Raw genomic sequence first — 16,712 nt, forward strand, 5'->3', positions numbered from 1 at the left:
CAATCTATGTATTGGTGGACTATTAAAACATTAGACCCATTAAACATTCTGATGTGCTGCCTTGCTGTCAACAACCACACATTTGTGCTTTCATATATAATAAGAACGTCAGCAATCTGAAAGAAGCGCCTCAGGAAATCAGATTTCTCAAGTTTGTCAGCTATCTCTTTAAATCTCTTTCACATGCTTTAAATCACGATGTCTATTTTTAACTTTAAAGCAATATTCAGGCATTTCAGAAGTACTCTTAGCCTTCACGGGAAGAATGTTGTTACTTCAGTTAACGATACCTGCAAATTCAATATGCTGAATTTCCAGGTATTTCCTGTAGGCATGCTTTTGATGTTAAGGTAAACCAAATATGGTTTGTATGCATTATATACAAGCTTATCCACTTTGAATGCCATCCAGCTTGAACATGCCCATTTGCTTCTGCAAGAAAAAAACAATCCCACTGTTGCTGGACTCAGCTCTTGCTGCCGCGTTCTGCTGCAGTGTTCGCTAATACCTCATTTACCTTTTGCTGTGTACAGAACCAATAGGCAGCATGTCATCCATGGAGGTGAATGTGGACATGCTGGAGCAGATGGATTTGATGGACATGTCTGACCACGAGGCTCTGGATGTGTTTTTGCACTCTGGAGGAGAGGACAACAGCGCTGCCTCGCCTGTTGCAGGTCGGAAGCCGTGCACACAAAGAATGGCTGTAGCCTGAAGTAAACAGACTGGTTATTGTTATACTGGCTTTTGATTCAGTGCATAAAACGAACTTAATCTTAGCGATAGCGTTCTCAAACTGTGCATTAAAGTACCACCCGGGTTCATCTACAACAAATCACATATCTGCATTTGTATTTGAGACTACGTGGACTGATGTCAGATATATGTTTCCTCATAAAAGCACAGTCCAGATGTTCACCTGTCAGTTGTTTTACCCTAAAAGGACATGAGATATACACTCACTTGAAGATTTATTAGGTACACCTGCTGGTAATGGGTTGGACCCCGTTTGCCTTCAGAGCTGCATTAACTCTCCGCTGCACAGATTCAGCAAGGTCCTGGAAACATTTCTGGTGTTGTCTTCTGATACTGTAGCCCATCTTCAAGTTTATTATTATTTGAATTACTGTTTCCTTCCTATCAGCTTGAAACAATCCTGACCTCTGCCATCACCAAAGTAGATCAACAACATATTTTCACCCAGAGAACTGCTGCTCACTGGATATTTCCTATTTTTCAGACAATCCTCTCTAAACCCTAGAGATGGTTATTTCAGAAAATCCCAGTAGATCAGCAGTTTGTGAAACACTCAGACCAGCCCATCTGGCACCAACAACCAAAGTAACTTAAATCACATCTCAGGGGAAACTGGCATCATGGATTTGCAGCCAACAAATCTGCAGCACCTGTGTGATGCTGTCATGTCAATATGGACCAAAATCTCAGAGGAATGTTTCCAGCGCCTCGTTGAATCTGTGCTACGAAGAATTTAAAGCATCTCTGAAAGTAAAAGGGGGTCCAACCCTTTGTCAGGTGCAAGGTGAGTGCAATTTCCCACTGATCGTCCATCCATTCACTTCCGCTCATCCCAGCTATTGTAGGGCAAGAGGCAGGGTGCACCCTGGACAGGTCGCCAGCCTGTGATTCATAACAAATTCACTGAAGCAGAAATCTGACAAGCACACCACATGATGTAACACACGATGCACCATCAGCATCTGTCCAGATCTGCTGAGGAAACGTATTGTTGCAGTCAGTAATCTTCAGCATTCCTCTTCGTCTGATGCTACACTTTCTGTTTACAGTCGATCAGTCCGTTGCAAGTTTGAACTAAAGCTGTGAAATCATTCCAAAGAAACGAGAGCAGTTGCCTCATTTTATCTGCAGCAGCCCTCGGCCTGAGACAGCAAGTAAATAATAAATAACCATAAATAATAGAATTATTTGGGTTATTTAAGGGAAGTGGGTCCAGTTATGCACAGACTCAGAGACATAGTTATTGTCTGTCCTCCTGCCACCCTATCAAAGTCAACTATTTAATTTCTGTTTATTTAACTGTTATTTAAACTAAGAAGTTCAAAAAATTAAGAACAATTTTTTTTAGTTCAAAGTGTGAAGTTACCCACTTCCCCCCTCCTGTCTTTCAGGTCCAGACGTCGAGTCCTTCACCACAGAGATCAGCCTCCAAGTTCCCACCCAGGCTGAGCTACGACACAAGCTCTCTTCATTATCATCCACCTGCACTGACTCCGCCAGCCAGGACACAGAGGCCGGGGAGGAGGACGAGGAGGAAGAGGAGGAGGAGAGTGAGCAAGGAGGAGGAGGGGGGGGCGTTGGGGGATCAGGAGGAGGAGGAAGGAGGAGAAGACCCCCTGTGGTAGTGACCCTGGATGAAGAAGAGGTGCACCCTGACACGGTGCTGGTGGACAGGGCGGAGCGCGAAGATCAGACCAGCAAAGACTGTGAGGAAAGCAGGCCAGAGGTTTGAGGAGAGGCGGAGTGAGACACAAGCACCCAACAGCTGCCAAATCAAACTCAGAACCATATTGGCTTTGTTCTTAATATTCCTCTCATATGTCAGAGAAACATATGATAGAAAGTGCAACCTCACTGCACTAACTGCCACATGACCTTACCTTGAGAGACGCCAGTTTTCAATTCTAATTGATCTTATAAAACTGTTTGTTTTATTTTTCCTTTTCAGCATAACGTCATCGAACGGCTGAGCGATTCTCCTGTTTCTTTGTTTCTCCTGCTGTATGTCGAGGCCTGTTACTGATTAACGACTGAGTAATGAGGACATAGAAACACACTAAAAATCACCCACACGACCCTTCTGCTATGCTCCATCCTTCACTGCGCTTATAGACTGCAGCGGTCATGTGTTTCCCATTATTGCTTGTGTTGGAGATTAAGCGTGGAGCCTAAAGTACCCCATTTGGCCAAAATAAAGAAGCTAGCTTTTAAAATCTAACTGCAGGTCAGAAATGTGAAGTCAGTTTTTAATCTGTAAAAGAAATGTTGCCATGCAAATTCACCCGCCAAAGATTTTATACTTTATAAAATCCACGTGTGTAAAACCACGGGGATAGCTTTGGTTCTGTTTGCACAGGTTTTCTCATGTATGTGCTCTATGAAACTGTTCTAGGGGTTAAAGCTCTGAAATGAGACTTTCAATTGTGCAATTTCTCTTCCACAATTCGTTTTAGTGCAACAAATGCAAAGATGCACTACTCAAAGAAATGAAGGGAACACTCGATCATCACTTGGTATGACACAAAGTCATTTAAACCTCAGCATATCAGTCTTTCCTTTCATTTGAAGCAATGCTGCAAGTGAGTTTTTCTCCAGTCCAGCTCCTCTAGGACTGCAAAATGACCTCCAGCTGAGCTACTCGTGCATGTTTCTCACCAAACTGTCAGAAACAAACTCCACGAGGGCCCGATGTGCTTCAGTGCAGAGCCCGGCACCGTGCAGCTCAAGTATATCCGCCTGAGATCTGCCATCCTGGAGGAGCCGGACTGCTTGTGCAACCTGAACAGGCTGGAGGTACGATCCTCATGCTAGCAGCTGTGATAAGGAGTAAAAAGACAAACTAGAGGATTAGGAGGGATAAGGAGAGAGGATTTTTGTGGTGGTAGTCTTGTTGTTGCCTCTCTGGTAAACCCGTTATCACTATGATTTGCACCAAAGCAGCTGAAATGGATTCACAATGCTTTCTGCTTCCTAGCTGGACAGACTTATATCACTGAAGTTCAACCGACTATGATGCTCGAGCATTCCCTTAATGTTTTCTTTGAGCAGTGTACTTATTGATCGCTTTTTTCTGAAGAAAAAGGATGAATATTTTATCACTTTCTGAAACTAAAAAGCCAAAAGTATTTCTTTCACTGTTTTTAAAGTCTTCTAGATCACGTCGGATGTAAACTAGTTCAAAATGGTTTTGTGCCATTACCCAGTAGAAACAAAGCTTAATAGCAGGCAGGCACCTGACAGTGGTTTCTGAAACACATTGTATAGCAGACATGTGGGTGGAGATCGGGTACAATGATAACAATGACTTACCACACACACACACACACGACAGTTAACCTTTGCCATTCCTTTGATATGTGATCTCTGGGTGAACTACCTCTGTTGAACGAGGACCAAATCCCTGCTGTGGACAGTGTGCTATGCACCGGACAATGTCCAGAAGACTGAACTGCATCCAGACCTCTGTGTCTGCAGTTGTTGACATTTGCCTAAAATTTCTGACTTGTTGCTAATAAACATTTGTCTCCCAGCGTTGTTTAATTTTCATCAGAGTTACAGCAGTAAGAAAAGAAAAGTAAGAAGTCTTGTTTTATAGTCCTACCATTTAACAATGGAAAGCTAACACAGTAAGAGAATAGACAGAGCGTTATTAATAAGGGGAGAAAGGATAATTAAATATTTTATTTTGTGTGAGTTGAATTTCTGTGTATATTCATTGTTTTAAAAAAAAACAAAAAGGTAACTGGAAATTAGGGGAAAGCAATACAAGAGCTCAAAATGACTTTGAGGCTAAAAATGAATGCCTTGGTTTATTGTGAACAGTAAAGAGTCTGTGTCGATACACAACAGTGCGCTTTAACAGGTAACTGTGATGCTCATTTTGAGCCCCATGCAGAGCGTCCATGTGACAGAGGATGCTAGTGATAGGGTGAGGTGGAGGCAGTTGGTGCGCTGTGGTGACCAAAAGGGAGTAGATGAGAGGAGCAGGATTCTGCTGGGAAAGCTTGCAATATGATTCACAGTTCAGAATAATCCTCCTTTGTCTCATACAGGGCCCCATCATGTGCCTGAAACTAGCTTTATCTGATTGGCTGAATGCCACAAACAAAGTCTGGACGGGGGTGTTGAGATGACCATATGACCATCATACAGAGTAAAGACTGAAACTAAAAAAAATGTAAGTGGCGAAAACAAGTTTCCATAAATTATTATTTTTCCCTCAGAATTTAAAACAAACACTGCACATAAAGTTCAGTTTAACTTACTGAACCAAAAACCTGAAAAAATTAAGATGATTTAAAAATATTAAAATCTAATTGATTTTCTGTCAATTACCAATAACTGAATAAGTTTTAGGTCACGCTCCTGGGTAGATACTCCCAGAGGTAAGTGAGAAAAGACTGAGGTTATTTCAACATGCCATCATCCATCCCAGGGTCATGGGGAGGTTGGAGCCCATCCCTGTTGTAATAGGGTTCGAGGTGGAATATACGCTGGACCGACTGCCAGTCCGTCGCAGGGCTAATGAGTCTCCACATCCCTAAAATATCCATCTAATGTTACAAATCTCTGAACTGTGAATTATGACGCAGTTTGGAGAGTTTCTCCTCGCCATCCAGTCGGAAATCAGCACACCAAGAGACACACGAGCAGGTTGGAAAGAAATGACAGTGAATTGTCAGTAAGTTTTTATTAAACCTTAAGTACAAACTGCAAAAGTAAAAAACAGTCAATTTAACCAACATGAGACTCTCTTTCCGAATGAAGGGAAAGGCCGAGTTACCAAATAAATTAAGTCACCAAAGACCCCACTGTGAGCAAAGTAGTTTATACTGTAGAAAAGGAAGGAAAAAAACAAAGAAAAAAAATAACTGAAGGACAAACAAAGAAAATCCCATCTGAATAAAATATATTGTAAGGCCATAAAAACTTGACAACCACTTTTTTTTTTTTTTAAATGTTGAAAACACCCGACTTGGTATGTCATTAAATAGTCCTAAAACAGTTCAGTCTTCTGCAAGGGACAACAACCAACAAACTGGATTATAGGATTTTTTTTCCTTGACAGTCACCACTGGCAAGCTCAGTGCAACATGAGTAGCTACTACATTTTTGTTGAATTTTCAGTAATGAAAATGTAAAAACCCATTTTTTTGTGTGAACATATCATTTTTTTCCCTTTTCTTTAAAAAAGTAAAGCTAAACAAACAAAACTAGATCAGGAGGCCAGGGAGGAGGCGGGGCAGGTAAAGGGGGGGCGGGGCAGTCGTTGGCTACTCGATATCTTCTTTCTTAGCGATATAAGCAGCACTTAAAATTTTTATACACATTTACCAGAGCAACCCTGTAAGCGTCAAACTCACATGGATGAAGAAAGGGAAAAACGTAAGGCTTTTTCTTCATCGACCACTCTCCTCTGGAACACTTTCTCTCTTTCTCTGGTCCTTCCTTTCTTTCTTACTCAACCCCAGAAAAAAAGGCTCAAGTATTTAAAGAAATTTACAGGATTTTATGTACAAAAAAAAAAGTGATGTTTGTTTTCGTTGGGCTTTTTCTCCACTCTTAAAAAAAAAAAAAAAATATACTAATTTTTTTGGAAAGGGGAAAAAATAAAAAAAAATAAAAAAAGACAGTAGAAGAAAGAAAAACTTGGATTTGATATTTCACATTTTACACTCTTTGACTAGTGGCTCTACTTGAGATAACACATTAGATCAACAAAGCTTAAAAAAAACCCCAAATAATAATAATAATAATATAATATAATATTAATGTTTACTGGTACAGATGAAACAAGAGGACTGGAAGAATGGAATGTTAACACGATTGCACATCTAGAACCAGAAAAGCCCGACGAGCCTTTCTGCCCTGTGGGGGTCGGGGGGCGCGTGAGCTAGCAGAGTGAACCAATAGCAGGCGCCAACCCCCAGATTTTTTTTTTCCTCCTTTAAAAAGAATTTTGTGTTGTTATACAGTAATTATAACCAACAGCACCAATAAAATGGATCTCCTTGCTAAGTATCAGGCACCATTTCCACTTGCTAGTGAAGAAGGGATCCCTCCATACTACAAGGAAGTGAGGTGACCTTTTCACAGGTCAAGCAGCTGCAGCTCTGCCCCTCTCACGTCCGCCGACGAACAGAAAACAAAAAAGAAAACGTCCACAATGATGACAAAAATAAAAAATATACACAGAAAATTTCTCACGACAAAACAAAACTATCGAAAAAAGAAAGCTAAGATTCATAAACTGAACTTGGGGAAAAAAAACAAAAACAAATTGTAGCCAACCAACAGTAAACCAACATCATCTGTCTTTCAAGTTTTTTTTACCTTGCATCTCCAACCCACATTTCATTAAAAAAAGAAAGAAAAAATAGGCAGGAACTGCATCAAGAATACATTAAAAGTGATTCCTCTTCCTCAAATAAAGGACAGAGAGAAACTTTGGGCAACTACTTGATGTCATTTTCATTTCACAAAATCATGGGAGGGAGGGAGCGGTGGTGAGTGGGGGGGAAGGCCGCCTTTTCATTCCTCCTGTGTTCACAGTTGAGGGACATGTGATGTATCAGTATCATGGGTGAGAGGAAGGCAGGAAAGAGTGATGCAAGAAAAAGGTAATTATTGTAACCTCCTATCAGCTGAGGAAGGGTGGAGGTGGAGCTAAAGGGTAAAATGAGGCCTGTCAAGTCTGTGAACATTATACTTAATGCTTTCAATATTGACTCGGAGAGAGAGAGGTGTGTGTGTTCTAAAATCATCCAAAATAAAAACAAATTCTTCTTTCACACTAGTGCAAAAAAGACATCTTGCTTTTCTCTTTTTAGTTCCTTTTCCTTATAACAAGCCTGTCATTACTAAAGGAGAGGAGAATCTCTTGCTTATTAAAGAGATGGAGACTGAGGTCAGGCAAGGGGGGTCTTCAAAGCTCAAAAACAATCTCTAACATCGGGCGGTGAAGAAGGAGCGGTTTGATAGTGATCCTGCTTACTGTGGAAAAACAAAAACACAGGGATTCAGAGAAGTGGAGGGGGTGTGGTGGGATGTGGGCACAGCACACATGGGTGGCAATGTTGAGGCGTCCCGCCTCAGGACACGGCAGCGGCCTTGGGCATGTGGCTGGACGACAGGCGGGCCAGAGACACCTCTACGGTGGCGCGTTTTCGGGGTCCTCGCTTGGCTGGCGATGCTTTGGCAGGGCTTAAGCCGTGGCAGGGGTCCCCTCCTCCGCCACTAACAATGACTCCTCCAGCGTCGATGCTTCCTCCGTTCTTCAACATGGCTCGTCCGCACACCTGGCTCACCAAACTGTTGATTTGCTCCTGTGTGGCAAAAGGAAGCAGAAAAAAGTGAGAAAAAAGGTGGTAATGAAGCAAATGCACACAAATCAAGAGCAGAAGGTAAAATGGAATATGGCAAAGTACAGGTGTGTCTGCTGTTAAAAAAATATAAATAAAAATTTGAAAGCCTGATTACACCACAGGTACAACTCAGTATAAACATTTTCAGTAGCGGTGTGAAAAGCTAGCTGATGTCTCCCCCATCTGGACAGAGGGAGAATGGAAGCATAGCAGACCCACACAATGGTAACTTACCTCATCATATCGATACATCATCTTAAGGCCTCTGCAGGATTTGTGCTTCTCCACATAGCGCAGGGCACACTCCAGACAAAAGACCACATTGTCAGTCTCCCGAACCACCTAAACGGGAAAAAAAGGCTTTTAGTTTTATTTATTTTCTTAGTGAAAAAGTGGAAATATTGATAAATCTCTATGTCTCATACTCATCATGCTTATACTGTTATCTCAGTAGTATTAAGTATGTTTAGTAAGTTACATTTAACTTACAGAGCATACTGCAGGAATAATATGTACAAACTGAAAAAAAAACAAAAAAACAAAAACAACAACTCCTAGCGCCAATTCACAACAACAGTTGCCTCAAGGCGCTTCGTGCTGGACCCCACAATACTATAGAGAAAACCCCAACAATCAGATGATCCCGTTTGAGCAGCACTTGGCCACGGTGGGAAGGAACAACTCCCTTTTAACAGGAAGAGACCTCTGGCGCAACCAGGCTCAAGGAGGGGCAGCCACCTACCGCGACCGGTTGGGGGTTAGGGGAAAGAAGAGAAAGGAGAGCACAGAGAGACCATGGAAAATGCACAAGCTATGGGAGAGAGTACACAAAGGTTAATTAATATGCAAAATTGGCAAACAAATTCATCAGGATTGAAAAAGAGGTCACTGGAAAACAAGTGCATTATGGTCCCTCAGCAGCTTTTAGCAGCATAACTAAGTGATGCTTCAGGATCATCCAATCTGATACTGGACACTTTATGAACCACAGGTAGAGTCGAACTTAAACTCTGGATTTAGAGGGGCACCAATGAAGAGAAGCCAGGATTGGAGAAATACACTCTCTCTTTCCAGTCCCTGTGAGTAGCTTTGCTGTGGCATTTAGAATCACCTAAAGGCTTTTAAGGGAGCTTCTAGAAAAGTCCAATAATAGATGTGTGTTTAATGTGCGAATTAAACGATATATCCCAGTTAAAAAAAAATTAGTCCAAGATTCTTCTGTGTTTTTGGAAGCCAAGGTAATGCCATCTAAAGTAACTTTATGGCTATAAAAGATTTTAAGGTCAAATACAATAACCTCAGGTTTTTCTTAAGTAGAAATTAAGAAATTACCAAATCTTTTTGAATCATCTGGCTTCATAGATGGATATGACTTGGTATCATCTGCATAACAACAAAATGTATGCAGTGTTTTCTAATAATACAACCTAAGGGAACCACATATAACGTAAAAAACAAAAACATTTAAAAAAATTTAAAGTATTGGGCCCAGGACAGAACCTTGTGGAACTCCATGAATAACTTCAGTGTACGACGAAAACTCCCCATGTACATGCACAAATTGGGATCTATCAGATATGATTCGATTGATCGATGGGGTCTAACAGACATGTTGATGTTTACTTGAAGTAATTAGTTCAGTGAGATCAATTGGCAAGAAGCACTCTAAATATCAGACATCTGACATTTTTCAATAATGGTAAAAATTGTATTTGAAAGGAAATTCGTGAAGTCATTATTACTGATAGCTAACAGAACTGAAAAACTGATTAGCCTGACTAGTGCTGAGAAGAAACATGGGGTTGTTCCTGTTTTTGTCTTATCAGTGACAAACAGCATGATGGCCTAGCTTTACTGAGGACTTGTTTTTCATAAGGTATCAAGCTATTTTTCCAGGCCAGATGACAGCCTTCTAAATTAGCGGATCCCTAATTTCCACCATCTGTGTGAACTGTACCAGGGAGTCACACATTAAGATTAAGAGATCCTCTATCGTATCCTCTGTATAGACATCTACTGTATAGAAATGTTTTCCAGAACGCTGTAATTCATATTTTAAACAAAAGAGGTTTTTTGAGAAATACATTAAATGCTCAGTTCCTATGCAATATGTCGGGACAAGATCAAGAATGTGATCAAAATATTGAGTTGAGGGTAGTAATGAATTAAACAGTGTTGAAGTTGTTCTTTTCATCATCTACAAGCATAAATCTGCCAACAGAAACTGTTTTTTGTCTTTTACAGTTCAACTGTTTAAGGCTAAGGATAATTACAGCTGTCTGAGTCTTTGCGGGATTAATAAACTAGAGTGAGAGATCACTGCCTTCACTTAAACTTAAAGCGTAACAGAAAATAAATCAACATGTTGATCGATTATTACATCATTTACTAACAGGGACTTTAAGAGAGTCCTAATATAAAAAAAAAATCAATATTCAAGTGTTTTGCTCTATTGAAATAGTTTTCATATATTTCTGGGAGCAGATGGTCTCTGTGAGTTTGGAGGGGGAGGGAAGCTGCTGAGAGACGTGTAAAGTTGCATACATACTGGAAGCGATTTGCTAATAGGGGTTGAAATTTGTAAGCATTTGCTTCCTCCTACTCCCCTTTGAATGGAAAAAGGTCAGTATTTTTTCTAAGTGATGGAAAAAATACAGACCATTTTGTTAATAAACAAAAAAAATTATTTTTTGTTTATTAACATTTTTTTTTAAATAATATGTTTGAAATAAAGATTTGATTCAGATTCAGGCTCATCGTGCATCGCTTTGAAGCTGATCGTTGGTCGTATGCAGACTTTTCAGGCTCCGGTTGCCTAGGTGACCCTCTAACGTATTGACTTCCAGGTCATACGTCAACCAACTGTATTCTTCACTCTCACTAATAGTCTATTCAACTGGTCGCTTTGAAGTTGAATACAATCTATTGCAGATCCCTCCCACTTTGTGTCGTCAGCAGTTTTTGCGCCAAATAGTGTTCAGATATTGTTTCTGTGATCTCTGCTGTTGCTGCAAAACCCTTCCAGTGTGTACACAGCTTACAAATGCAGCTCTGCTTCCTGTGCTTGACTCTGCATAGATCATCCAGAATCAAACACATGATTTTTGTTTTTTAATAAATTCAGCAACATTCATAGAGATGAGAGCTGCACCACCCATAGTAGGATGATTGGAGTCTCTCTAAAAAAAGACCACGTTTTCCACAGAAAGTTTTCCAGTTACCCACGAAGCCCATATTGTTTGCTGGACACCACCCAGACAGCCTGCAGCTAAAAGACAACATCCAGCTATGCATGTCAACCCAGGTCAGACTGGGGAGAAGACGCTGTTAGTAAAGTCACACACTAACTCAATGTTAGTTTTAGTGACTTGTGATTAAAACAACTGAATGCCATTACTTTCAATCTGAATTACAGTCTAAGTAAATCTACGTTTATCTTTAGTTCAAACAAATGCTCTGCTGTTGGAGTCTGCAGGTTCACGTTTCTAAGTATGAAGCTGCCAATGACCAGAGTTTTTTTCTCTGCAGGTGTCGCTGAGTGGAAAAAAACACATGGTTAGAATTTTGAACGTGCTAGTTGCGTACCAAGGGCTTCTCTTTCGGACTGCGCTTCCTTCCAGCAGCAGCCGGCCTTTCTTCCCGGCAGTGCATTTGGGTGACAGCTAAACTACTTTGGGCCTGGCTAGCCATTACAGCTGCAGGTTTACTTTCAACGGTGCGGAGCCATGCCTCCAATTCACCAAGCCTGGCCTCCAGCACAACAAAAAAGGTACTATTATTATACGAAACATTATCACTAAAGCAGGTCGAGTAGTAAGAGACCTACAATTACAGCCACACTAACCAGATGTAGGATTTCATTTATAAAAATTTAGGATGAATATGTTGACTTGAAGGAAGGAAGGAAGGAAGGAAGTCCTTTGCAGGTAAACTGAACCCAAACCATTTAACATTTGACACACTGTCATGTTAAACCCCTGGGCGTTGTGCTCTCACCATGGACAGGTAGCAGAGATGTTGACAGATCTGGCAGCGCCTCTCTGAGGACTCCAGTGTCAGCCATTTGCCGCGAGGCTTCTTACGTCCCTCGATGGGTCCCAGGCTGCCATCGTGTGTGCCATAACGGGCAGAGGAGAGCAAACCTGCCTTGTAAAGTTCCTGACGTTGGCGCATCTCTATGTTCCTGATGGACAAAACAAACACTGAGTGAGAGGGGAAGTGAGTTTGCTGCTATCAAGGGGAAACTATCAGAGTGGAGCTTACAGAGAATGGCACTTACTCAGATCTCAGTACAGTAACACAATGGATATAATAGTATTATAGCCAACTTCAATCACAATTTATTCCTCTTCCTTTACAACAACAGTACATTCAGTCATTATAAGGTGAATTAGACAACACCTATCTTATGAACATAAGCTGACTCAAACAAAACCCAGAAGTTTGATAAATAATAGGCAGTTTTTGATGTGGCGATCTTTAGAAATCTAATAAAACTGGATTTGTAGCTTTGCAGTGTTTGTCGTCTGTATGAGTTGTTGCATCATACCTGAGGTCTTTGAGAAGGGTGGAGATGGTGGTGAGGAGTAGGCCGTTGTCCCTCTTGGACTCAGCTGTGGCGATCTGATACAGTAGCTTCTCCATTGAGAATGGTTTGGCTATACAACGACATTTCAGGTCCTGTGAGTGGAAAAAACAAACAAAAAATCAGCCATTTAATATCTATTTTTGTCCAGCTTTCAGCCAAAATATAAAGGTGTGGTCTAATATACTCCAAGAATGCTGACAATGTCCTTTAGTGTATAACAAAGAGAATATTTGTAATGTAACCAAGATCAATGTTTCTCATCCTCTCCTATGATTCCTCACTAAAAATGTTTGTAATTTGCAAGAGCGTGTTTCAGGCAGTGCTCCACAGTGCAGCACGTTTTATGAATGTCACATTACCCTGAAGGGTAATCTTAATGTGGCTGTGGGTATGATAGCATTGCTGAAGGTAGATGTACTTCCATCACTGTTATGCCCATAATGACAATGGGGAACATTTTCTTCGCCTCTATTACAGCTATAATGAAGTCCAACGAGCCAAAGGTTTACTCGGGAGCTCTCTCACGCTCACAAACATGAAACAGAACTCAAAGGTCAAAACACCGGCTGAATTAAGTTCATTTCAGTGTTAATCACCTCTACCCAAATTGAATCTTTAACAGCTGCAGTCCACAGCACTGTCGCAAAATGAAAACAAACAGTGATGTAAAATGTGTCATTATTCATCGAAATGGCCTTTGGTTCAGCTTTGTCGGCCCTGATTTATATGCTGACCTTTGCGGCCTGGTAACCCAGGTTCATCCAGTGTGGTGTGGCAAAGTGCACCGTCTCTGACACGCTGTAGCCACAGCACACTTTAGAGACAAAGGCACCGGGGAAGCAGACCACAAACTGGCCACTCCGCTGGACAGTACGATAAACCTTGATGCCTTCACGGCACAGCACCTCTGGAGATATCTGGAAGAGTGAAATAAACGGCGTTACATTTCCAAGTGACTCTGCAAAGTTTTAGGATCAAAAGCATCGCTTCCTTCCAGTTAAAATATATGTGAATGGATTTTTATAGACTTACCATGATATTCTTCTCCAGCATCTCTAGTCCTGGCGTGCCATTGGCCTGAAGCAGTGTATGGACCACCTTGTTCAGCTTAGCCTTCTCCTCAGCAGGGATAGAATACCTGTCCGAGCACACACACAGACATCAGTTTCAAACTTTTCACTTAGTTTTCCTTTATTCAAGTCTATTAGATCTCTCGTCTATTTTTATACATTTTTACCATATTAACAAGTTTTTGGTGCACACACTTACACCGAGACAACGCCTCTGCGCATACTTACCAAATGCAATCAGCACCAGTGTGTAAGTAATCAATATATGGAAGGCGATTTTGGTCTCGAGACCAGCATGAGGTAGAAAAGACCATGCCAATGTTTAGCCAGGGAATGGTCACCCCTGTAGAGACAGGAAGGTTAAGTGAGACAGAAACATTAATATCTGCAGGCTAAACAACAGAAACCGCTCAAACATCTGGAGTGATCAAGATAACACAGACTATCTACATTTGTAGAGCAACGTACAGACTGTGCTATGAAAATAATTCTCACCAGGCACAGCACCCAGATGCCTCAGTATGGATCCAGAGTTATTTGGGAGGACATTGAGGTTCCATCCATGTCTGAGGAAAGAAGGAAAAGAAGACGTTTTTTCTAAGAATGACTTTTGAGGAAGCAGATAGTTTGACTGTTAAAAAGTTTTATCTGACCGGTGATCAGGTAAAGACTTTGCTGCAGGTAGAAAAATGTACCCAAACTCACAAGATGGATGAGAAACACTTACTTTGAAAATGGCTCTGACTTTCCTGTGGGGAAACCACTGCCATGTGTACTGGTGTCCACCTTCCCACAATGCACTGCCACATGGCAATCTCTCTGTTCCACAATCCTCCAGTACTCTTGCTGCAAGAGGACAAAAACAGAAAACTGGTAAGAGAAAGTATGCATGAAACTGAGTACAGGATTCAGGTGTGCCTCATGGTCAGTCATGCTGGTAGCTGACATCGAGGAGAAACCAACTCACCTTTTAAAAATGATCTTAAAGTTAGGGGTCTGCTTGATTTCATTAACAGATGTATTATTTGATAGGGCTAAATGTTTTCTCATTTTAAAAAAAGTAATTACAACAAAGATTTAACACTGAAAGCTACTTTAGATAATGAAGATGATGTTTGATAAAGATGACAGGATGCTAACCTCAACCTCAGCAGCAGACGGTTCCTTGTTAAAGCACATGGTCATGGTGTTCCGCGCTATCCTGAAGAAGTTGGTCAAAGACACCGATTTCCCCTGCAAATCACATGAATTTAAGATTAATCATCAGTGGAATCTATTTTTCCCATGATGCATGAGTCAAGAAGTCAAATGGAGGGCGATAAGGATAAAACATTGCATATCTGACTGTGTGTGTTTCTACAAGGATCTCTACTCCCTTTGTTAGTGTGAGACAATTCCCCTGGACTTGACCCTCTCCCACTGACACCCTGCTACACAGAATCTTTGAAGGTGACCATAAATCTGCCAACTCTGAGCCTGAAGATGTGCAGACCAGGCTGAAGTTTGACCTTGTGGATTCCTAATGTTCACAGTGACATTTTGTTTTTTTCTTCCTTTTCCCTCTTATGTGTTTGCAAGTACTATCTGACTTAGTTCTTTTTATGATTGCACTAGCTTCAGGGTTGTGAAACAATGCAGTTAAATTACAGTCTGGTGCACCGACAAGACTTTTTGTCATTCAGTAGCGGCGCTTTTTCGAGCTTTTTCCCAGTGTAATTACAGTTAATTACACCCTTGACGTGCACTTTGTCCTCTCGATCGAAAAAGTGAAACATAAGCTCCTCTTGGGGGGCACTTGTGATGAATAATAGCCACAAATCTGAGCTCTGCAAAAAAGTGATGAGTCACGTTTTGACAGGACTTCCAAGTCATGACAGTGACAGCCATTCACATGTCACTGTGCACTGAGCAGTACTTGTATAACTACGGGGTCACGTTTGTTGGGGGGGTGGGGGGTGTTCATACAGAGGGATTTGGTTACCAAAAGGAAAGGAGAGAAGAAAAATCAAATGAGATCCAGATTGGAGATGGGTGGGGTATTGTGCAGTGAGTGAACACAGAAAGTTTAATTACAGTTTCGACCCAAGATGCTGCTTCAAAATAAATGTACACAAACAGTCACATGGCCCATTTTTGTGCACACAGAGTGAACAATTTCAAATTTCCACATGCGCACAAACTACTGGGGGTCGAATAGGTACGCAGAGAATTTGGCAAGAGTGAGAGAAACTGGGTGGGGGTGGGGGGCTGTGGAGAGGACTGGATATTTGGGAAAATAGCTGAGAGCAAGGACATGGGCTGAAGGAGAGAAGCCATGAGGAGAGGGCTGGACGCAAGGAGCTGAAGGGTTATGAAAGCTTGTGGAGGCGGGGCTTTGGAAGTGTGGGGGGGATGGGTACGCGCTGTTTTGGGGGCTGCCATTTCTCTGACCTACATTTTCAGCCAGCCATAATCAGCAGGCCTGCAAGCGGGCTGGGGAAATGCATCTTATGTGGTCCACAAATACACACACGAGCAACTCTACAGACCACCTTACCAAACACAGCTGCACAGAAATATTAAAACAAAACCACAAGAAAATAAAACTGCCGGCCCCTCACTTCAATGGCCCAACTATTTCTGTGTAAAAGCAGGTGTGCATACTTCTGAGGTTTGCTTAAACAAACCACGAACTGTGGCAGTTAACAGCACGATATTGTTACCAAGAGCACAGTAAGAAAATTCAATAGGCACTCACATCTGTGTGGTTAACAACATCACAACAATGTCTCCGAGTAAAATCCACTTTGTTGAAAACAATATATAGCACAAGCAAACAGGGTGTACATTTGGTCGCTTAAGATGTGACAGAGGAAACAGTCAAATTAAGTGTTGAATGTTTACATCTCATGAGCGATATATATCTTGATTCACTGAAGTCTCTCTAAAAAGGTG

The 16,712-nt window shown here is 41.4% G+C and overlaps 2 protein-coding genes across 8 annotated transcripts in view; one reads left to right on the forward strand and one right to left on the reverse strand.

Annotated features, from left to right (window-relative positions):
- Nucleotides 1-4,285, forward strand: part of dtnbp1b (dystrobrevin binding protein 1b) — a 63,732-nt gene extending 59,447 nt beyond the window's left edge. For 4 of the 5 annotated variants that reach the window (XM_005728468.1, XM_005728466.1, XM_005728470.1 and 1 more), the window contains exons 3-4: nucleotides 534-677; nucleotides 2,148-4,285. In XM_005728468.1, coding sequence (XP_005728525.1) covers nucleotides 534-677; nucleotides 2,148-2,488 — 485 coding nt within the window. In that variant the 3' untranslated portion in view covers nucleotides 2,489-4,285. The remainder of the gene's footprint in view (nucleotides 1-533; nucleotides 678-2,147) is intronic. The other variant, XM_005728467.1, reaches the window with a different exon arrangement.
- Nucleotides 4,286-6,937: 2,652 nt separating this feature from the next.
- jarid2b (jumonji and AT-rich interaction domain containing 2b) overlaps nucleotides 6,938-16,712 on the reverse strand; it is a 104,655-nt gene continuing 94,880 nt past the window's right edge. For all 3 annotated transcript variants that reach the window (XM_005728473.1, XM_005728471.2, XM_005728472.2), the window contains exons 9-18: nucleotides 14,919-15,011; nucleotides 14,506-14,624; nucleotides 14,274-14,344; nucleotides 14,007-14,121; nucleotides 13,741-13,846; nucleotides 13,443-13,625; nucleotides 12,670-12,800; nucleotides 12,117-12,303; nucleotides 8,355-8,462; nucleotides 6,938-8,081 (exon numbers count right to left, since the gene is read on the reverse strand). In XM_005728473.1, coding sequence (XP_005728530.1) covers nucleotides 7,848-8,081; nucleotides 8,355-8,462; nucleotides 12,117-12,303; nucleotides 12,670-12,800; nucleotides 13,443-13,625; nucleotides 13,741-13,846; nucleotides 14,007-14,121; nucleotides 14,274-14,344; nucleotides 14,506-14,624; nucleotides 14,919-15,011 — 1,347 coding nt within the window. In that variant the 3' untranslated portion in view covers nucleotides 6,938-7,847. The remainder of the gene's footprint in view (nucleotides 8,082-8,354; nucleotides 8,463-12,116; nucleotides 12,304-12,669; nucleotides 12,801-13,442; nucleotides 13,626-13,740; nucleotides 13,847-14,006; nucleotides 14,122-14,273; nucleotides 14,345-14,505; nucleotides 14,625-14,918; nucleotides 15,012-16,712) is intronic.

This window comes from Pundamilia nyererei, unplaced genomic scaffold, assembly GCF_000239375.1.
Source record: "Pundamilia nyererei isolate P.nyererei 1_Seehausen unplaced genomic scaffold, PunNye1.0 scaffold00028, whole genome shotgun sequence".
NCBI lineage: Eukaryota > Metazoa > Chordata > Actinopteri > Cichliformes > Cichlidae > Pundamilia > Pundamilia nyererei.